At 42.2% G+C, this 23,380-nt stretch overlaps 1 protein-coding gene across 1 annotated transcript in view; it reads right to left on the bottom strand.

Annotated features, from left to right (window-relative positions):
* Positions 1-4,807: 4,807 nt before the first annotated feature.
* LFNG (LFNG O-fucosylpeptide 3-beta-N-acetylglucosaminyltransferase) overlaps positions 4,808-23,380 on the bottom strand; it is a 19,572-nt gene continuing 999 nt past the window's right edge. Inside the window, exons 2-8 of the mRNA XM_075318116.1 lie at positions 14,191-14,239; positions 12,009-12,108; positions 11,774-11,927; positions 11,576-11,661; positions 10,572-10,737; positions 9,429-9,514; positions 4,808-7,134 (exon numbers count right to left, since the gene is read on the bottom strand). Of these exons, the coding sequence (XP_075174231.1) occupies positions 7,068-7,134; positions 9,429-9,514; positions 10,572-10,737; positions 11,576-11,661; positions 11,774-11,927; positions 12,009-12,108; positions 14,191-14,239 (708 nt within the window). The 3' untranslated portion in view covers positions 4,808-7,067. The remainder of the gene's footprint in view (positions 7,135-9,428; positions 9,515-10,571; positions 10,738-11,575; positions 11,662-11,773; positions 11,928-12,008; positions 12,109-14,190; positions 14,240-23,380) is intronic.

The raw sequence follows: 23,380 nt of genomic DNA, 5'->3' as shown, positions 1-23,380 counted from the left end.
GTGATGAGCGGGCACTACCATGCTCGGGTGCTTAGTACTTGTAACTAGTGATGAGCGAGCACTACCATGCTCTGTACTCATAACAAGTAGTGATGAGGGAGCAAGTTCACCACTGCTTGTTACTTGATCGATCATTGGGGCGCTTGGATACTCTTGAGTTTAAAAATGCTCGAACTCTCAATTGACTTCCATTATACTCTGTGCTTGAGTTGCACCCAAGCACCCTGATGCTTGATCAAGTAACGATCATACTCGCTCATCACTAGTAACAAGCAGTCAAATGCTCAGACAAGCTCAACTCGTGTGCCGAATAGAATGGACGTCAATGGGGAACTCAAGCATGTTTCTGGAAGATCTTGGGAAAAATGCTGGCGTTTCCCCATTGACTTCCATTATACTCGGTACACGACTCAAGCCCATCTGAGCATCCAACTGCTCATTACGAGTACAGAGCCCCCAAGCATGGTAGTACCCGCTCATCACTAGTTACAAGTACTGAGCACCCGAGCATGGTAGTGCTCACTCATCACTAGTTACAAGTACTGAGCACCCGAGCATGGTAGTGCCCGCTCATCACTAGTTACCAGTACTGAGCACCCGAGCATGGTAGTGCTCACTCATCACTAGTTACGAGTACAGAGCCCCCAAGCATGGTAGTACCCGCTCATCACTAGTTACCAGTACTGAGCACCCGAGCATGGTAGTGCCTGCTCATCACTAGTTACGAGTACAGAGCACCCGAGCATGGTAGTGCCCGCTCATCACTAGTTACAAGTACTGAGCACCCGAGCATGGTAGTGCTCACTCATCACTAGTTACAAGTACTGAGCACCCGAGCATGGTAGTACCCGCTCATCACTAGTTACAAGTACTGAGCACCTGAGCATGGTAGTGCTCACTCATCACTAGTTACGAGTACAGAGCCCCCAAGCATGGTAGTACCCGCTCATCACTAGTTACAAGTACTGAGCACCCGAGCATGGTAGTACCCGCTCATCACTAGTTACAAGTACTGAGCACCCGAGCATGGTAGTGCTCACTCATCACTAGTTAGGAGTACTGAGCACCTGAGCATGGTAGTGCTCACTCATCACTAGTTACGAGTACAGAGCCCCCAAGCATGGTAGTGCTCACTCATCACTAGTTACGAGTACAGAGCCCCCAAGCATGGTAGTGCTCTTTTATCGCTATATTTGGATCCAATCATAACCACTGGAGTCTACTTAAATGGAGACTGTTCAAACCAAGTACCCTGACTCAGTGCACCCATGGCATAGCAAAATGTTTAAGTCCCCTTCCCTCTATCTCTGACCCCCCCACAATCAACTGTATTGATTTATAGCTATATAAAGCCAGAGCTGTCAAAGGGAAACAGATGGAAAACAAGTGGAAGGTGCACTGAACTGTTTGGCCACGTCAAGGATGTACTGGGCAACCGTGTTTTGCGTGAACAGTCTTTCTGTGCAGAGAAACTCCCTTTAAAAGGGGATAATGCACAAATATCCTATTAAATCTTATTGATAATGTATCCTATGTGTATAATGACAATGAAATTACAAGTGTAAGTACACATGTTCTGCATAAATGGAAGCTGGAATGCAAAGGGTTTTGGTTGCAATGTCAGGATTTTTTACTTCTGGTGGGTTCAAGAAATAATCTAAGAAAATGGGATGGGAGATTAAGGTTGCCCTTTTTTGTGGATGGAAAGGGTCTTGGTTGCAATGTCAGGATTTTTTTTTACGTCCAGTGTATCCAAGAAATAATCTAAGAAAATGGGATGGGAGATTAAGGTTGCCCTTTTTTGTGGATGGAAAGGGTCTTGGTTGCAATGTCAGGATTTTTTACGTCCGATGGGTTAAAGAAATAATCTAGGAAAATGGGATGGGAGATTAAGGTTGCCCCTTTTTGTGGATGGAAAGGGTGTTGGTTGCAATGTCAGGAATTTTTTTTTACGTCCAGTGTATCCAAGAAATAATCTAAGAAAATGGGATGGGAGATTAATTTTGCCCCTTTTTGTGGATGGAAAGGGTCTTGGTTGCAATGTCAGGATTTTTTTTATGTCCAGTGTATCCAAGAAATAACGTAAGAAAATGGGATGGTAGATTAAGGTTGCCCTTTTGTGGATAGCACAGGGACAAGAACTAAACCTAAGTGGTCTGATGAGGACAAGGTTGATCATGACATATGATACAGAATATAGAGCGGCTGATGTGACTCATTTCCCAGTGCGAGGTTTTGGGTTATCTACCGGTCACATTAACCTTTTACCAACAGTTGTTTTCGTGTCTGAGTTGCAGATTGTGATGAAGATTTCGGTTCTGCTTCTGAGCAGGTCTTGTGGGCAGGAGTCTGCACCCGGCTGGCAGCCCTCCACTCATTTCTTGGTATCGCGCTTCTGTGCAGCTGAAGAGGAAGGCAGGCGATGTGGTCTGAAGCTGGTAATGAGCGCACACATACAGGAAGTGTCGAAGAGAAACCACGAAGTCAGAACTTCCAATAATGGGTTTCCTAAAACAGCATGACAACTTTTGCCTTGTTTCTGATACACGGCTACGGAGCCCGAGAACTCATGGGTTGTTGTTCCAAGCCCTGGTGTTTAAGGGGGGCAAAAACACCCCTTTATTGCAGAGAGCACCAACATGGCAAAGGATAAGAGGGCCCTGTTAGATTTTGCATTGACGGTCAAGAACTTCCAAAGTAAATTTGGGTTACAAAGCAGAGGAAGTATTCGGATCTTCAGCCGAATGCTTGAAGATTAATTCTGAATTTGTAAAGAAAGTGCAAAATATCCAAACTTTACCATCATTTGGTTTTTCCAAATGCCACCATACAGCAATAGTCAAATCTAGGTGGATCCAAAAGGATGAGATCATTTCGGCCATTGACATCTCTAATTATCTGGGAAAATCCAAGCGAAGCAGAACCATTGCTACACGCTTATATGAATGTATGATGTCCAGGCACTGTCCCATTTGTCATGTTCTGCAACTTGTCATACACTTTGTTTCAGTGGCGGTTCTTTTCCAACAGCATTCTACCAGTACTACAGGAGCTGGAACTTCCTTTCCACCATTGCATATCTATTGCCCTCCTTAATCTTAAAGTCTGCTTCTTTTGGACCTTTATGCAGTTTCATTACAGTCAGTGAATAGCAAGGAGGCTAAAGAGAGAACCCTGGTAGCCGACATTTTATAGGGAGAATTTTTAAATAGATACTAAACCGATAAATCAGCAAATGACTTATGAAATGTCTGAGAGTCCAGAGACCATTTAAAAGCCATGGTCCATTGATAGGACCCCGTGTGATTAGATTCAGCCTTCGTGTCCAACTAAATGGAAAATCTGACCTTACCCATGAAAAAAAGGCCATCTACGGTACATAAGTCACCAGGAAAAATCTCTAAGGTAGTACTGGAGCCAAATCAAAAAGGGTTGTCCATCTTAGAGAGACAATTTTTATTTTTTATTACTTTAAACAGATGCATTTTTGGCGAAAAATCATTTTGCAATGTCAGGTCATTACAAATGTTACACCATTTGCCTGTTGCACTTTATTGAAGTGTGAGTTAACTGAGAATCTGTCAGCGAGTTCATTCAGGTGGGGAGTTTGTAACACGTCTTTTTGAGCTCCTCTCAGCTGATTTAACACGATTGACCACAAAGTGTTGTGCAGGGAAATATTGCCTGCAAAAGGATGCCAAATCTTTAATGAAAGCGAATTGCAAAAGTGACTTTTAGCCAAAAATACATAGATTTAAGAAAAAAAAAAAAGTTGGGCAACCCAACTCTCTATGAATTCTCTCTATCCATCTCTATGAATGAGAGATAGCAAGAGAGCTATATAGACAGAGAAAGAGCTATATAGATAGACAGAGAGAGAGCGCACTATATAGACCGACATGTTGATTCCTCTGGATCAACATGTTAGGCTACAGGTTGAACTAGATGGACTTAGAGTCTCCCTTCAACCTTAAAAACTATGAAACTATGAAACTATAGAGATAGAGCTATAGAGACAGAGCTATAGAGACAGAGCTATAGAGAGCTATATAAACAGAGCTATAGAGACAGAGCTATAGAGACAGAGCTATAGAGACAGAGCTATAGAGACAGAGCTATAGAGACAGAGCTATAGAGACAGAGAGCTATGTAAATAGAGAGCTATAGAGAGCTATGTAAATAGAGAGCTATAGAGAGCTATGTAAATAGAGAGCTATAGAGAGCTATGTAAATAGAGAGCTATAGAGACAGAGCTATAGAGACAGAGAGCTATAGAGACAGAGAGCTATAGAGACAGAGAGCTATAGAGACAGAGAGCTATAGAGACAGAGAGCTAGAGACAGAGAGCGAGCTATAGACAGCTATATAGAAAGAGAGAGAGCTATATAGACAGAGAGAGCTATATAGACAGAGAGAGCTATATAGACAGAGAGAGCTAGTTATAGAGATAGCTATATAGACCAGAGCTATAGAGACAGAGCTATAGAGACAGAGCTATAGAGACAGAGCTATAGAGACAGAGAGCTATAGAGACAGAGAGCTATAGAGACAGAGAGCTATAGAGACAGAGAGCTATAGAGACAGAGAGCTATAGAGACATAGATATATAGACAGCTATAAAGAGAGCGAGCGTGAGAGAAAGATCTAGGGAGATAGATCGATTATATCCATGTTTTTACACACACTTAGGGCTGTTTCTTTGCATCATTCTGGCTTTTCCATTGTCGGCATCCCCTGACCATACATTAGTACAGTAATGATGTCTGAGATGTACGGACGCACAATAAATAGTGACACGACACGACCATTTCAAGCAAGAAACTGCTTTATTTAAAGCAGAGAACGACAAACATCAGAATCGCCCCGACACCGGGTAGAATTCCCCTGAGAACAATTGTTAATTCTCTTTAGATTTATAAAAACAATAAACTCCTATAACAATGAACCCCCAGATACTGGGATAATTTAATATTGCAGGCGCGCTTTAGATAGAACAGATTTCATTTTGATAAACTTTTTCTGATCCACAGAAAAATTATATATATATAAAATTCATTAGACACACAAAAAAAAAAAATAGATTTGTGAGATACACAGTAAAAAATACTGCATCTTTACATTATATACAATCAATGCCCACTATGGGCAATAACATTACACCCCCCAAAATGTCACCTTGAAGCTGCCATAAGACTCTACCATTAAATGGACTACAGAGGAGTGACCCACCGAATGGTGGACTATTAACTTATATGGGAAACCTCTACCCAAATGGAGCAATGTGGATGGCACCAAGAAGAGTCTCGAAAACTCTGAAAGTCCAGCTCGGAGCAGGTTTTGCCTAATTGTCTAAATAGGCACCACAATGCAAGGGCTAGAGTTAACAGGGGGCTATATCCACCAGCTATGGACTAGGTGGGTGTCAGACTGCTCTGGAGTAGCACCTTGTGCCAAGGAGAATGGACTCGGGGCCTCTTTTGGATCACATCCAATTCAGAAGGTGTAGTTTCAAAGCTGTGCACATGTTGCATCCATGGTTAACAGGGGAAAAAACTACCAGCTATGGACTAGGTGGGTGTCAAAACTGCTCTGGAGTAGCACCTAGGGCCAAGGAGAATGGACTGGGGCCTATCTGATTTGGATTTAAGGTGGCTTTTCAAAGCTGTGTGCACGTGTTGCATCCATGGTTAATGGGGCAAAACCTACCAGCTATGGACTAGGTGGGTGTCAGACTGCTCTGGTGTAGCATGTTGTGCCAAGGAGAATTGGGATCACATGCGATTTTGATTCAATGCCATTTTTAAGCTCTGTGCATGTGTTGGGTCCATGAATCAGTTTTTCACTTCGATTTTTGGAAAAAAATCCACAGCTGCCATGTGTCATGATAACCTAAGATCACTTTTCCCAATTACACAGTGCACTACTATGAAAGCCCTCCTCCAAACCACCTCGCACTTGGGTGACCACGTTATTTGTAGTCTGGTTCCTATACAGTTTTTACTGGCAGAGTTTAGGCACTGAAATGGTTTAAGACTAAAAAATATACTGAAATGACCCTGAGGCCCTTTTTACGATGGTCCCTTGTGCATCTTAAGACCATCAGTGGTCTTCAAAAATAAAAAAATATTAAAAAGGGGACCAAAGTAGCAGCTCTAATAAAGCCAATTTCAGTCCGGCAGCTTCAAGGTGCTTTTAGAGTCCAGCTCTAATATTTGTACAGTCGATCAAAGTGCCTGAAAAGACCCGATTCACTGCCACAACTGCGGAAAATACGACGCAGAACACCGGCAGGAACTTGGCCAAGCTCCAGTCCTATCAGATGTAAAAATGTTCTTGAGTTTCTACCCTAAGGAACAAATCCTACGCGATAAGACCAGAGCCCAGTTACAAAATTAAAATATATCTCTAACATGGGAGGTTGTCTTCATTTGGACATAAATCCGGAGCCTAAAACAAAGGGTAAAACATTCTCTCGAAAAGCTTGGAACTTTCCCAAAACTGAACGCAAGACCTACAAGAATTCAACAAGCGAGTAGCACCAAGTTGGTCCTGCTGGAATTATTACAAACTGGTGTAAAAAGTACCAAAAATGGAACAGAAGGACATGGAACATGGTGCTCTAAAATTTGGTCCTCGATGGGGGAAAGCCATTTTTTGGGGGGGTAAAATAACTATAGGTAGCTCACAGGAAGCAAATATCTAGCAAGCAGGTCTTCAGCAAATATTCTATAAGAATAGCAGACACTGCTGCAAAGCAATGGTATAAAAGTCTATAGGCTTGGAGCCACACGACAAGCAAGCGCTATGTCCGTCTTCAGGCTCTGGTCCAGACGTCGGCACGCTTCTCAGCCACACGAGGAGGTGCTCTGTAGAGATAAGCTGTCATTGACTGCTCAGATAGAAACCGTAACCGGCCGCACAGCAGCCTATGAAACCAAACACTGTGCATTCCACGCACAGCACCGGAAATCGGCGACATTCACAGCAAGGGAAACACGTACAGGTCCCACATAGCCCTTCGGATACCAGGGAAACTTGGGACGAGGTTGAAGAAGATTTGTAGTCTTCTAATAGGCAATGTTCTTGGGGCACCATTGAGTGTCTGAATACAACAGACAATGGATGGACCGGAATCTGGAACGGAAACAAGTTAACACTTTTGAATACAGAAGTTTTCATATCAAATGTTAAAAAAAACTTGGGGTTCATCCGGGATGGAAGGTGAATAAAGAACGTCAAGGCCAAGTGTGGAATCTGAATAGCTCAACATTTTATGGCCTAAAACTGTTTAACGATGATATTCAGACTTTCAATTCCATCAGTGTTATACAAGAGCATCTCAATAAATTAGAATATCCTCAAAAAGTTCATTTCAGTAATTCAATACAAAAAGGGAAACATTATATAGAGTCATTACACACAGAGGGATTTATTCCTATATATTATAGAGTCATTACACACAGTGATCTATTCCTATATATTATAATCATTACACACAAAGGGATCTATTCTTATATATTATAGAGTCATTACACACAGTGATCTATTCCTATATATTATAATCATTACACACAAAGGGATCTATTCTTATATATTATAGAGTCATTACACACAGAGGGATCTATTCCTATATATTATATATTTCTTACACACAGAGGGATCTATTTCAAGTGTTTATTTAGGTTAATGTTGATGATTATGGCTTATAGCCAATGAAAGCCTAAAAGTCATTATCTCAGAAAATTAGAATAATTACCACAACCACCTGCAAAGGCTTCCTAAGCATTTAAAATGGTCCCTTAGTCTGGTACAGTAGGCTACACATTCACGGGGAAGACTGCTGTCTCGACAGATGTCCAGAAGGCAGTCATTGACACTCCACAAGGAGGGTAAGCCACCAAAGGTCATTGCTAAAGAAGCTGGCAGAGTTCACAGAGTGCTGGATCCAAGCATATTAATGGAAACTTGAGTGGAAGGAAAAAAGTGTGGTAGAAAAAGGTGCACAAGCAACCGGGATAACCGCAGCCTTGATAGGATTGTTAAGAAAAGGACATTGAAAAATTTGGGGGAGATTCACAAGGAGTGGACGCTGCTGGAGTCAGGGCTTCAAGAGCCACTACACACAGCCGTATCCAGGACATTGGCTACAACTGTCGCATTCCTGGTGTCAAGCCCCTCATGACCAATAGACAACACCAGAAGCGTCTTACCTGGGCCAAGGAGAAAAAGAAATGGACTGTTGCTCAGTGGTCTAAGGCATTGTTTTCAGATGAAAGTAAATTTTGCATTTCATTTGGAAATCGCGGTCCCAGAGTCTGGAGGAGGAGTGGCGAGGCTACAATCCAAGCTGCAAGTCTCCACAATCAGTGATGGTTTGGGGAGCCATGTCATCTGCTGGTGTAGGGCTACTGTGTTTTATCAAAACCAAAGTCAGCGCAGCCGTCTACCAGGAAATTTTACAGCACTTCATGCTTCCCTCTGCCGACAAGCTTTATGAAGATGGAAATATTTTCCAGCAGGACGTGGCACCTGTCCACACTGCCAAAAGTGCCAATACCTGGTTTACGAACCACAGTATCACTGAGCTTGATTGGTCAGCAAACTCGTCTGAACTAGACCCCATAGAGAACCTATGAGAGACACCAGAGCCAACAATGCAGACGAGCTGAAGGCTGCTATCAAAGCAACCTGGGCTTCCATAACACCTCAGCAGTGCCACAGGCTGATCGCCTCCATGCCACATTGCCGCATTGATGCAGCAATTCATGCAAAAGGTGCATTAACCAAGTATTGAGGCATTTACTGTACAGATTTTTCAGTAGGCGCCAACATTTCTGAGTTTAAATTTTTAAATTATTTTTTTCAGTTGGTCTTATATAATATTCTAATTTTCTGAGATAACTTTTGGGCTTTCATTGGCTGTAAGCCATAATCATCAACATTAACAGAAAGAAACACTTGAAATAGATCCCTCTGTGTGTAATGACTCTACATAATATATAGGAACAGATCCCTCTGTGTAATGACTATATAATATATAGGAATAGATCCCTCTGTGTAATGATTCTATATAATATATAGGAATAGATCCCTCTGTGTAATGATTCTATATAATATATAGGAATAGATCCCTCTGTGTGTAATGACTCTATATAATATATAGGAATTCATCTCTCTGTGTGTAATGACTCTATATCATATATGCGTTTCACTTTTTGTATTGAATTCTGAAATAAATTAACTTTGAGGATATTTTAATTTATTGAGATGCACTTGTATGGGTCGATAACAGTGGTTCGTTTGGGATGGTTAAATTCGTAGAAAAACAAATTGAAAAAGGCAAATATGGCATTTGAATAGCTAAGTAGACCTCTTGACCACGAAGAAACCACAAAAGTGTTTTAAAAACAACATCAAATGTCTTTTACCTTGAAGGATCCTCCTCAACTGAAAAAGCCCCCTTCATCAGGATTGCATTCCTCTTATTTTCAAACATTCCATAACTTAATGTCACCTAGGAAACAATAAAATGCTGGTTACATCTCATTTTTCCCCCCAATTAAAAGGAACCGGTCATGTAAATAAAATTGCTATTAACCTGTAGATATTGGATTAATCTGCACGTTAATAGTGTTCTGACTACGTGCAGCTGCTGGTCAAAGGGGTGGTGCCAACATGGTTTCAGTCACCTCTCAGTGCTGTAACTTGGAGGAATAAAATTTAAAGGGAACCTGTCACCAGGTTCTTCTCTAATGAGCTACGGCCATCACCAGTAAGCCCTTATATACAGCATTCTAGAAAACTGTATATAAGAGCCCAGTCCACTCTGTATAACATAAAAAAGACCTTTACAATACTCACCTAGGGGGCTAGTCCAATGGGTGTCGCTGTTCTTGGTCTGGCACCTCCTCTATCTTGTGTGATCGCAGTCCTCCTTTATAGCTCCATGTGGATGACACATCCAATGTCATCCACACAGAGCCCTCCATTGTGCTCCTGCACACTTTGACCTGCCCGGTTGGGGGCAGATCAAAGTATTGTAGCGTGTGTGTGCGCGCGGGCGGTTCTTGACATTTCCTTGCACCTTTGCATTACAGTATTTTGCTCTGCCCTCAGCAGGACAAATCAAAGTGCGCATGTGCAGGAGCGCAATGGCAGACTGTGTGGATGATGTTTGATGTGCCATCTACAAGGGTCTATGAAGGAGGGTGGCAGCTGCACAAAATGGAGGAGGCCCTGGACGGAGAGCAGCGACACCCATCGTACTGCTCCCTAGGTGAGTACTATAAAAGGTGTTTTTTTACATTCTACAAACACACATACATATATAAGCTCACTGGTGGTAGTCATAGCTCATAAGGGAAAAACCTGGTGACAGGTTCCCTTTAAACTTCCTACCGGCAGTGGGGTTCTCAGTGTGGCCGCCAGGCAGTTGCAGAATGATAATAACTGGCAGGTTAATAGCATTTATTTTTAACATGACAGGTCCCCTTTAAGTGGAACCATGAAGAATGTTGGAAACTTTAGTAATTTCCCTTTAAATCACAGAAAGTTTTTGCAACACTTCTTACCTGATTGTGGATTTCACTTTGAGGAACTTGGTGCAGGTTCTCCAAGTGAGAATGAAAGAGGTTGCTTCGGATTAATTTCACACCCAGCACAGACTCGATAATGTAACCGATGGTGCAGTCGTCAGGAAGTCTGATCTTCTCTGCGGTGTTCATGAAATGTCCGCCACTAATAACAAGAAAAACAAAAAACAGGAAGTTCTTATTAAAAAAAAAAAAAGAAGAAAAGAACGTCAGCCATCAGTCCCAAAAGAAGAAGGACGTCAGCCATCAGTCCCAAGAGAAGAAGGACGTCAGCCATCAGTCCCAAAAGAAGAAGGACGTCAGCCATCAGTCCCAAGAGAAGAAGGACGTCAGCCATCAGTCCCAAGAGAAGAAGGACGTCAGCCATCAGTCCCAAGAGAAGAAGGACGTCAGCCATCAGTCCCAAAAGAAGAAGGACGTCAGCCATCAGTCCCAAAAGAAGAAGGACGTCAGCCATAAGTCCCAAGAGAAGAAGAACGTCAGCCATCAGCCCAAAAGAAGAAGAACGTCAGCCATCAGTCCCAAGAGAAGAAGGACGTCAGCCATCAGTCCCAAAAGAAGAAGAACGTCAGCCATCAGTCCCAAGAGAAGAAGGACGTCAGCCATCAGTCCAAAGTAAAGAACGTTAGCCATCAGTCCAAAAAGATGAACCTCAGCCATCAGACCAAAAGAAGAACGTCAGCCATCAGTCCAAAAGAAGAACATCAGTCATCAGTCCAAGAGAAGAACGTCAGCCATCAGTCCAAAATAAAGAACGTCAGCCATCAGTCCAAAATAAAGAACGTCAGCCATCAGTCCAAAATAAAGAACGTCAGCCATCAGTCCAAAATAAAGAACGTCAGCCATCAGCCCAAAATAAAGAATGTCAGCCATCAGTCCCAAATAAAGAATGTCAGCCATCAGCCCAAAAGAAGAACGTCAGCAACAGTCCAACTACAAAGTGTAGCACGCTAAGCAAGTTATGGTGCTGCACCAATCCTTACCTTGCCCATGGACTCATTTTCAATGCCAGGCCACGACTAATGCAGAATCCAGCACCTCCGGTGGCAAACCAGAAGTTGACGGGACGCTGAGAAGAACAAATCAGAATTACTACGCCAGTGGAGGAAAGTTTAGCAGAATACTATTCAAAATGTTATCATGGGTGGCTAAGGGGGTCTCAAGGTCAACGTTTTTTTTACCATTTTGCTTTCACTGATTCTCTCAGTGGCTTGGATTGGCCGATCCAAGCTTGGCTTCCCAATATAGATGTCGCTGGTGTGAGAATACCGAGACAGCAATTTTAGCAGCGTCTTCACATTGACATAATTATCATCATCTACATGGCAGAACCATCTGAGACAAGTAGAAAAGACAAACTGTAAGATACAGGAACGACTCGGATGCAAACTTTACGTAACCCGCAAGGACACTTACTTTTTGTTGGACTCTATGAACTTGTCGTACTCCACAGCCATTTTGCAGGACAAGGCTTGACGGCTGTGAGCTGCCGAGCAGTTTGTGCTGACCACATTTCCTACAAGAATACCGAAAAAAAGGATGGTCATCATGGACGCAACTTACAAAGAGTTATGGGTTATGATCATTCATTGCAAGCAGGGTTTATTCCAGCTGCTGGGGGCGAGGGTTTTGGGTTACAGTAGAGAACAACATCCCACTGGGGGATGGAGGGAGCAGATGGGACACGACAGCCACTTTGGAAAGAATGGGGGGCTGGGCAAGCTCAAACAGTGGTGAAAACATTTGAAAGGGTTAATTACAAGTCAGACCTCCCCAAACTATTTTTTTCTTCAAGGAACGCTGTCCTATTGAGCATGGACTTTCCCAGATCGGGCCACCTGTTACTGGCTGTGCGTTCTCAATAGAAGCTGTATCAGTGGTCTGAATGGAAATCATTTACATAGGGAGAATAAAGGCCATGACCCAAACTCAACGGGGAGAACAAAAAAATACACATGCCACATTAGTACAAAACCCACCCCTCGGCTGGTGTTCCAGCCCCCACTATCCATACTGGTTAATACTATAGATTACTCCTCAGCAGTCTAGTTAAGAAGGTCTTAACCATAAAAAAGGGGGTAAAATATAGTCCAAGGAGCCCAGCTAAGAACCATGACCATTTGTAAGGATTATGCCCCAATAAAGCCGAAGGGCACTTAACCACCTTGTATTGTCCCTATATTGTCAGACTGGAGAACACTTAGAACATATTAACCACCTTATATGGTTTAATCCCTAATGTTTACTTTGAAATAAATAAAAATAATGATAATTATTAGCATTATATTTTTATTATAATATATATTTTTAATTTCTTAATCCCTAATTTTCACATGGGAATAAAAAAAAAAAGTAAATCTAAAAATAATGAAAAATAAAAAATTTTAATCTAATTTTTACTTGAAAATACATTCTAAAAAAAAACAAAACCCCAAACCGATAATTATATTTCTTATTTATATTAAATTTATTTTTATTATTTTTATATTTTTTCCCTAATTTTTACTTGGAAATAAAAATTAAAAATAAAAAATAATGATCATAATTGTTAGCATTATATTTCTTATAATATTTATTTTTTAATCCCTAATTTTTACATGGAAATAAATTCTAAAAAAACAAACCCCAAACCAATAATAATTATATTTATTATTATATTTATTTTTAATCCCTAATTTTTACTTAGAAATAAAAAAAATCTAAAAATAAGAATAAATGTATTTATAGTTTATTATATTTATTTTTATTATATTATATTTAATCCCTAATTTTTACATGGAAATAAATTCTAAAAAAAAACAAAAACAAACCCCAAAGCAATAATAATTATATTTATTATTTATATTACATTTATTTATTATTATATTTCTTTTTAATTCCTAATTTTAACTTAGAAATAAAAAAAAAATCTAAATATAAGAATAAATGTATTTATAGTTTATTATATTTATTTTTATTATATTATTTTTAATCCATAATTTTTACTTTGCAATAAAATATAAAATTCTATAATAATTAAAATATAATAGTAATTAAAATTATAAATCTAATAAAATAAAAATATAATAAAATAAAATTATTATATATTTTTTTATTTCCAAGTTAAATTAGAAATTAGAAAATTAAAAATACATACAATAAAAACTATATACCTATTATATTAATTGTTATTTTTAATTTTTTTTTATTTCTAAGTAAAATTTAGGGATTAAAAATATAATAATAAATAAATATTTTTTATTATTATTATTATTTTTAAGATTTTTTTTTTTATTTGCAAGTAAAAATTAGGGATTGAACCATATAAGATAATTAATATGTACTAAGGGTTTTCCAGTCTGGCAATATAGGAATAATAAAAGGTGGTTAAGTGCCCTTTGGCTTTGTTGGGGCATAATCCTTACAAATGATCATGGATCTGGGCTCCTTGGAGCAGATTTTAATATTATATATCTAAAAGTATCCAAAAGGATAAAAGTTGATCAGAGTCATTATATTAGGGTACTCTAAACAAAAAAATAAAATAAATAAATAAATATAATTCCAAAAATCCAGTTCACTCCAACGTCGCCTTCTAAAATTAGCAAATCAATCTCACCTGTTTGGCGTTGCAGCTCTTCATCTTCGCCGTCCGTGAAAATGTAAGTCTGAAAAATACAAAGCCGACAATAGGAACATTAGATTATTTTTTTCTCCGTGCACCTGGGACTTTTTTTATTTAAACAGAATGCAGAAAAGCAGATGGTTAGGGAACAGGGCATGTAATTTGGGACTACACCCCCGTGCAGATCCACAAGCCGTTTCTATTGTGCGGAGAAGCTTTGAAAAGAGACAGCTGTGTTGGTTAAAAACCTAAAAGAGGATAAAACAAAAACTTCTTTTCCTGAGGCTGGTAAATGACAACGAAGGGAGGTTTAACTCCAGGGTTTTGTTACATTGAAGGCAGACTAATTTCCGAAAAATCGTACACAGATGATTGTAGTCCCATAATAACCCTCAAAGTAAAATCTTATGTTACCTAGTTATTGGGGACGTTGCAGCTGTTTATGTGGCACAAGACTTGGCATCAGCTACGTGACATCGGTGCCAGCCTTAACACCCGCCCGCTGCCACTTTGCTTTCAAATTCTTAATTTTTTGTTTTCACGCTTCCATCAGTTCCTATGTAACTTAATAGCTCTGGAAAGCGCTAGGCTTACGGCACTGCAAGACTGCCGGCTACCTTCCTTACCCCGCCCAGCTCCACCTTCTCCACCTGCCGGGCAGCACTCCCTTATTTACACAGCTCAGGATAAGCAGATGCCGGCTGTCTCTGTGGTTAGGTTGTCATTGTGCGCCCTTGATTGTTGTGGGATGGAAGATATTCACAACATGAGAAAACATCAGTCCCATCAATCAGTTTTGGATAAAGCAGAGGGAAGGTAAAAATCGTGCCAGCTGCTTTGCAAAGAGTATAAAACATAAAAGAGCAAAAATAACTAAAAGTATAATAAAAAAAAAAAGAGGATAAAGAGGGTTATAAAGAGGATAAGGAGGGTCGCGCCCTTGGAAACCAGCTGAAGTTGTAGAGTCGCTGTCAAGAATCATTTATAGTGGTGGGTATTCTTTAAGTTCGGTGCCTATTTTCTAACAAAAGGGGCCAAACGTCGCCGGCTACGGAGGGATAGTTTAAGCCGAGACACGTCCGTGCTGATTAGCATACAGCTGGCCTGGTTAAGCTTGGGGTATTGAAGAGAGAAGAAAAGAAAAATGATTGATGCGGAGACCTATTCTTCCTCCGGTGGTACCCAAGGAGGGGGGGGGTGAACGAAGGAATAAGTGAATGAAGAGGGGGTGGGTCCGGGATTCTTTATGGGGGCGAATTTAAACACAAGTAAGGCAGAAATTGGTTAAAGTGTCTTTTGTGCCTATTGTTCCATAACTCGGGCTCGTATACTGCACTTCTGCTGGCCAGATTTCCCTAATGGACCACATAATGAGACGACGCTGTGCCGCCGGGAAGAATGTACGGCATTTACTTTACGGCAGGTCTCCATTTCATCTCGCTAGGCGCAGCCTTTATACTATAAATAGATAAAAAGATTGTTTATCGCCAGGTCCCGCTAAGAACAATCTGATCCCGTGTCCATTGGGCCCCTTGACCCCCCCCTCCCTTCCCCGTCAAGAGACAATGGGATGACTCCTGGCTACAAAAGAAGAGTCGCCTTTCTTTATGGATGGACAGGAAAGGAACAGCGTGCACCCCCCTTTTATTGGAAGGAAACTCCGGAAACTTGCAGCCTGCTTGCCTGCTCCTTGAGAGGAAGGGATGGGACCGGTTTAAAGCCCCAAGTGTCACCTCTCGGGAGATATCTGTGATCGGCAGAATTGCTGCCTCACACCCCTTCCTGCCAGACCCAAGACTTCAGGAGCCGAGCCAGGAAATCCAAACAACTTAGATTTGCAAGAATTTGGACAGTCTAAGAAAAGTTACCCTTTACCCCAAGAGTATAGGTGGCTCTCGTCATTATATACATATGTATAGTGCAAGAATATGGGCATTCTAAGAGTATAGGTGGCTCTCGTCATTATTTACATATGTATAGTGCAAGAATATGGGCATTCTAAGAGTATAGGTGGCTCTCGTCATTATTTACATATATATAGTGCAAGAATTTGGGCATTCTAAGAGTATAGGTGGCTCTCGTCATTATTTACATATATATAGTGCAAGAATATGGGCATTCTAAGAGTATAGGTGGCTCTCGTCATTATTTACATATGTATAGTGCAAGAATATGGGCATTCTAAGAGTATAGGTGGCTCTCGTCATTATTTACATATATATAGTGCAAGAATTTGGGCATTCTAAGAGTATAGGTGGCTCTCGTCATTATATACATATGTATAGTGCAAGAATTTGGGCATTCTAAGAAAAGTTACCCTTTACCCCAAGAGTATTGGTGGCTCTCGTCATTATATACATATGTATAGTGCAATAATTTGGGCATTCTAAGGCTGCTTTCACACATCCGTTTTTTGCCATCAGGCATGATCCGGCAAAAAAACTGATCCGTCGCATCAGTTTTTTTCCCATGCTTTCCCTCTGTTTTTTTGACGGATCCATTGTGATACTGAGCATGCTCCGTTCAAAAAAACGGATCAGTCGTTGGATTCAGTCATGACAGATGACGACGGATCCGGCGCCCATAGGCTTCAATTATACAACATGCCGGAGCAAAAAACGTTCCATGCTGCATCATTTCAAGCAGCCGGATGAAGAAATGTCGCCGCATGCAACACAAGGCCATCCGGCACAATCCGGCGCAAATACAAGTCTATGGGGAATAAAATGGATCCGACGCCATATCTGTTTTATCCGCAATTTGTCGGATTGTGCCTGACGGCAAAAACCGGTTGTGTGAAAGAGGCCTAATGCGGGCGTCACACGAGACGATATATCGTGCGATATGTCGTCGAGGTCACGTCGTGAGTGATGCACATCCGTCATCGTTTGATATATCGTAGCGTGTGACAGCTACGAGCGACGGTGAACGAGCAAAAATACTCACCTTATCGTTGCTCGTTGACACGTCTCTTATTTTCAAAAAGTCGTTTCTTCTGCGCGCCGGTTGTTCATCGTACCCGGGGTAGCACACATCGCTACATGTGACACCCCGGGAACGATGAAAACAGCTTACCTGTGTCCCGCCAGCTATGCGGAAGGAATGTTTACGTCCCGCTCATCTCCGCCCCTCCGCTTCTATTGGGCGGCCGCTGTGTGACATCGCTGTGACGCCGAACGTCCCACCCCCTTCAGGAAGAGGATGTTCGCCGCCCACAGCGACGTCGCTCAGCAGGTAAGTACATGTAACGGGGGTTGAACGACTTTGTGCGCCACGGGCAACTAATTGCCCGTGACGCACAAACGACGGGGGCGGGTGCGATCGCACGATAGATCGTATCGTGTGACGTCCGCATAAGAGTATAGCTGGCGCTGGTCATTTTTTTACATATGTATAATGCAAGAATTTGGGCATTCTAAGAAAAGTTACCCTTTACCCCAAGAGTATAGGTGGCTCTCGTGTGTAGTGTATAGTGCAAGAATTTGGGCATTCTAAGAAAAGTAACTCTTTTTACCCCAAGATTATAGGTGGCTCTCGTGTGTAGTGTATAGTGCAAGAATTTGGACATTCTAAGAGTATTGGTGTCTCTCGTACAATAATTAGAATTTTTTTCTATACGAGTAGTGCAAGAATTTTTGGATTCTTTTCCCTTTTACAAAGCGTAATCACAACTTTCTGGAAGAGGTGAGGTTAACATCTTAAGGCAAAGTACAGGGTTCACTGCGGCTTATGAAAAGCCTCTGAAGTTTTACAACTTTGCTAACATGTAGGCGACAGTGAATGTCAAGGTGTCAGGAGAGCAAAGTGACAAGTGAGACATGGTGTGGGGTGGAGGAGGGGGATGTCAGACAGTACGCTCACTAATACAAAGGTTAGAACAACAACCCAAAAAAAAAAAGTTGCAAAAAATTGCAAAAATTTTCCATTATTTCAAAACCGACCCATGACTCATTGTCTTCTAAAATGTGTACTGTGACTTCTGCTTTTTAATGCACGTCTCTAAAATTTCAGTTTCAGCAAGAGGAAACATCATTGTTCTAAAAATCAGCAGCCGAAATAATGACAGGATGCCAACTCCTCTTGTAACAATAGAGACCTCCACTGTAGTAGGTGCGGACAATGAAAGACCCCCCTCTCGAAGGTTTGGTCCTGCTACTAATGCTAACAATGGGTAAAGTTTACTGCTGGGTGCAGGGGAGGGGTGCAGTTACATTTTGTAACTTTTGATACAAGATGTGGTGCAATCTCCTTTTTGGCCTTTAATGATTTCGAAATTTGAATTTCCCGCTGGGGTAAAGACAGGTTTGACAGGATGATACCTGCACATGTCATGGGAGGAGGGAGGCGAGTGTCAGCAATGCACCTGATCCTGCAGGTGTACCCAAAACGTTACCTCCCCACCCAATAGTAATAAAGAAAAAAGCTACCTCCCCACCCTGTTCCCCTTTTATGATTACAGTATTTTTGGACGCAAAAGAGGGAAAACAACTAGTTCTACCGTTTCATGTACTCGTTACCCCCTCGAGGAACTCACTCCAGGAGGTCAGAACCAGTTCTTCCCAGTTAGATCAGATTAGACTGGACTATAATCTCAGGTATGTTTATAGTATAAACACAAACGTGAATTCTTGCCGACTGATCTGTGTTGATATATACACAGAGCAGCACGTCAGGAGCATGGCAGGAGCACGGCGCGCCTTAGGGAGCCGTTACACCTGAGGACAGGGCAACCTCTGTCTTGTCACTGCCACAGATGCTGGCACAAGTCAGCGCCGTAGGCACCAACTAACCCCTTCACTGCCAGAGGAGTATATTATTAGTTCTTACAAAGGAGTTTCATCTCACCGTGGGGCCTGATGACAACGGCAGCTCGTTAACCCTTTACTTATTCCTCACCTGTCACTCAAGTATATAAAAGATGCCAAGGACTATCTAGTCTCTCACCTCGAGCAGTCACCTAAGCCAATCTGCTGAAAACCTACAAAAATAGCACATTAAATCAACTTAAAGGGAGACCTATCACCAAGTCAAAAGTGACCAGTTTTTACTCTTCATTTATTCACGCTGATCCCCTGAGTAGTCCGGTTTTTGTTTTTTTAAAATCCACTGTACAGTTCCAGAGATAAGGGCCTTTTTATTTAGTGCAAGGGGGTGTGGTTTAGTTTTGAATTACAGTAGTCTAAAGACACGCCCCTTTAGAATCCTGGGAGCCACGCCTCCTCTGCTAAAGAGCATACATATTAGCACTAAATATAAAAACGATCATATCTCGAGATCCGTATGGCGGATTTTAAAAAAATAAAAAACGGAATATTCTGAAGAGCGGCGGGAATAAATTAAGAGCAAGAACTAGAGACTTGAGTTGGTGACAGGTTCTCTAATATGCTCGGCATCTTGCGACATTGACTACCAAAGTATGCAAAAGGAGACACTATATGGAATATTGATCTAACAAGCCCCTCTTACTAACCGGGGGTGGTCCATACTTTAATAAGGAGTAATCCCAATAAGTCATTTGATACCAAAAGCGAGACAATAGAGCGAGGTAACCGTATAGGAGCACAAGAACAAGACACGGGATACCTGGGCTATTGTGTCTTATCAAAGACGCCTTGTCCTCCTAGGGCGACCAGATAAAACACAGCATCGTATATGGCATTAACCCTTACCATCCTGGAAGGAGGAAGGCAGATCTTTTGACAGGTAGCCCAAGCCCACAAAATAGGGAAAGCGCTCCTTGTGTAAATGGACCGGTGCCAACAATTAAGAGCGAGCGCGTGTGTGACTGGGCGAATACTCTGTTTTGGGTTAAACACTGGATGTTTACTACCCAGGGGCATGTCAGACTGGAAATTCCACTTGTGCCCTAAGGATCTGGCAAGAAAGAAAAACAGCAATTTAGTCAACGCTGTTGACAAAACACTATTTCATTGCTGACTAAATAAATACAAAAAGTCCAGTCCAAGGAACAGTAATTTAGAGAAATGATCTTGTGATCCATGTGCTCTTAAAGGGCCAGCGCGCAAAAACTTTACAATACAAAGCTTCTCCGTATTTAAGACTATTGAATGACATCACTCCAGGTTTTCTTAAGGCTTTAACTAAACTTACTTTCAATGCAAATAAAAGGATTATCCCGTACATCTATGGGGGCTGTCAAGTTATATTTCAATTAAACCAATGCCAATTTCACTTGCAAGCCCATTTGGTCACATTTTCTCCTAGAAACAAGTGTCCTTCAAGACTCCACCAAGGACTGTCAAGCCTGTCAAGGGGGATCCCATAACGCTACCCCCTCCTCATCCTTGTCGTCTTGGGGCTTCACTGGCCCACATCTCCAGGCAACCTGACCTGGACACCACAGCAATAGCCCGGACTTAAGTGTTCCCATGATAAAAGCCTCATGGAACAAGCGGCAAAAGGCTTTCTCCTTGCTTGGAGAAAAGGGGCATTGTTATCAAACGCAGGGGGACAGCGTGAGAGAACAGGCTCCGTCCCTGGGAACTCAAACCGCCCGCAAAACAATGAGAAACCAAAGAAGAGATTCATTCTCCGGGATGTCATTCTATAAGACTCCTGAAATTTATCCTCTCTCCCCTTCATCTTCAATGGAGACTCGCATTCTCATTCAGAAGCCAGGGGTTTTTTTTTTTTCTTAAGGAACAACTGTCACAATGAAAGCTGTTCTGCTGCCAAGGAGGAGAATTTGTAAATCTGAGAAAAGAATGCAAACTAGGAGGCCAAGCCTTTCCAAAAAGCCAAGGATTCTTCAGGAAGCCCTTATAGTCCCCAGCTATGCTCAACAACTCAAGATTTGGCCAGTATGAGAACTAACCATCATCTTCTGAAGAACATCATCTTCCGGACAACTAACCATCATCTTCCGGAAAACTAACCATCATCTTCCGGAAAACTAACCATCAACTCGTGGAGAAGTAACCATCAACTTGTGGAAAACTAACCATCAACTTGTGGAAAACTAACCATCAACTCGTGGAGAACTAACCATCAACTCGTGGAGAACTAACCATCAACTCGTGGAGAACTAACCATCAACTCGTGGAGAACTAACCATCAACTCGTGGAGAACTAACCATCAACTCGTGGAGAACTAACCATCAACTCATGGAGAACTAACCATCAACTCGTGGAGAACTAACCATCAACTCGTGGAGAACTAACCATCAACTCGTGGAGAACTAACCATCAACTCGTGGAGAACCAAACATCAACTCGTGGAGAACTAACCATCAACTCGTGGAGAACTAACCATTATCTTCTGGAAAACTAACCATCAACTCGTGGAGAACTAACCATCAACTCGTGGAGAACTAACCATCAACTCGTGGAGAACTAACCATCAACTCGTGGAGAACTAACCATCAACTCGTGGAGAACTAACCATCAACTCGTGGAGAACTAACCATCAACTCATGGAGAACTAACCATCAACTCGTGGAGAACTAACCATCAACTCGTGGAGAACTAACCATCAACTCGTGGAGAACTAACCATCAACTCGTGGAGAACCAAACATCAACTCGTGGAGAACTAACCATCAACTCGTGGAGAACTAACCATTATCTTCTGGAAAACTAACCATCAACTCGTGGAGAACTAACCATCAACTCGTGGAGAACTAACCATCAACTCGTGGAGAACTAACCATCAACTCGTGGAGAACTAACCATCAACTCGTGGAGAACTAACCATCAACTCGTGGAGAACTAATCCGTATATTTTCCCATGAATTCCCTAACCATAAAACCCCCCAAAATACAAAGTGTGAGCACATTTTATGGTGGACCAGAACCTCCTCCTTCCCGATACAACATCTGGAATCTTAGTGATGGCTTCTCTCAATGGGTTCATGTAACCAAAAAGTGATTAATAACCTCACACATAGGTAGAGGATAATTAATGACCCGTTATTATAGTATCATATGTCCTTTAAGACTTTGATGGAACCTAGAATTTTGTTCTTTGCATTTGACCCAAGAGCGGATGGAAGATGCCCCTGGGCAAGTTCATTATCTGGATCCTCTGTAGTCCATTAGCTCTTCACAATGGCAATCCCACCTACTTCGGAGGTAGCAGTGGGTACCTTACCTCCTGTCCCCCCACCAATGGTGTCCACACCAATCAGACAAGGTAAATAAAGAAAACCTTTGGGCAGGATCAGACAAATTCAGAACAATGTACTAGAGAGATAAGCCGATTATCTGCAGGTCATTGGCAGATCCAAATAACCTGATCACCTGAGACATCAGCAGAGACCCCCCTGCTTTAGCTGAAATTAATTACCTAATTTCTTAGGGGAGCAACAAATTGATTTGCATGGGCACCTACCCCCTTCCCCCTCCATACTGATGAGCATGGGCACCTACCCCTCCATACTGATGAGCATGGGCACCTACCCCTCCATACTGATGAGTATGGGCACCTACCTCATCCCTCCATACTGATGTGCATGGGCACCTACCCCCATCCCTCCATACTGATGTGCATGGGCACCTACCCCTCCCCTCCATACTGATGTGCATGGGCACCTACCCCTCCCCTCCATACTGATGTGCATGGGCACCTACCCCCCATACTGATGTGCATGGGCACCTATCCCCCTCTATACTGATGAGCATGGGCACCTACCCCAACCCTCTATACTGATGTGTATGGACATCTACCCCCCATACTGATATGCATGGGCACCTACCCCTCCCCTCCATACTGATGTGCATGGGCACCTACCCCAACCCTCTATACTGATGTGTATGGACATCTACCCCCCATACTGATATGCATGGGCACCTACCCCTCCCCTCCATACTGATGTGCATGGGCACCTACCTCATCCCTCCATACTGATGTGCATGGGCACCTACCCCTCCCCTCCATACTGATGTGCATGGGCACCTACCCCATCCCTCCATACTGATGTGCATGGGCACCTACCCCATCCCTCCATACTGATGTGCATGGGCACCTACCCCATCCCTCCATACTGATGTGCATGGGCACCTACCCCATCCCTCCATACTGATGACAATGGGCACCTACCCCATCCCTCCATACTGATGACAATGGGCACCTACCCCATCCCTCCATACTGATGAGTATGGGCACCTACCCCATCCCTCCATACTGATGTGCATGGACATCTACCCCCCATACTGATATGCATGGG

Source organism: Anomaloglossus baeobatrachus, chromosome 7 (genome assembly GCF_048569485.1).
Source record: "Anomaloglossus baeobatrachus isolate aAnoBae1 chromosome 7, aAnoBae1.hap1, whole genome shotgun sequence".
In the NCBI taxonomy this organism is placed as follows: Eukaryota; Metazoa; Chordata; class Amphibia; order Anura; family Aromobatidae; genus Anomaloglossus; species Anomaloglossus baeobatrachus.
The sequence above is the reverse complement of the archived record's forward strand: the minus strand, read 5'-3'. Positions and strand labels throughout refer to the sequence as shown.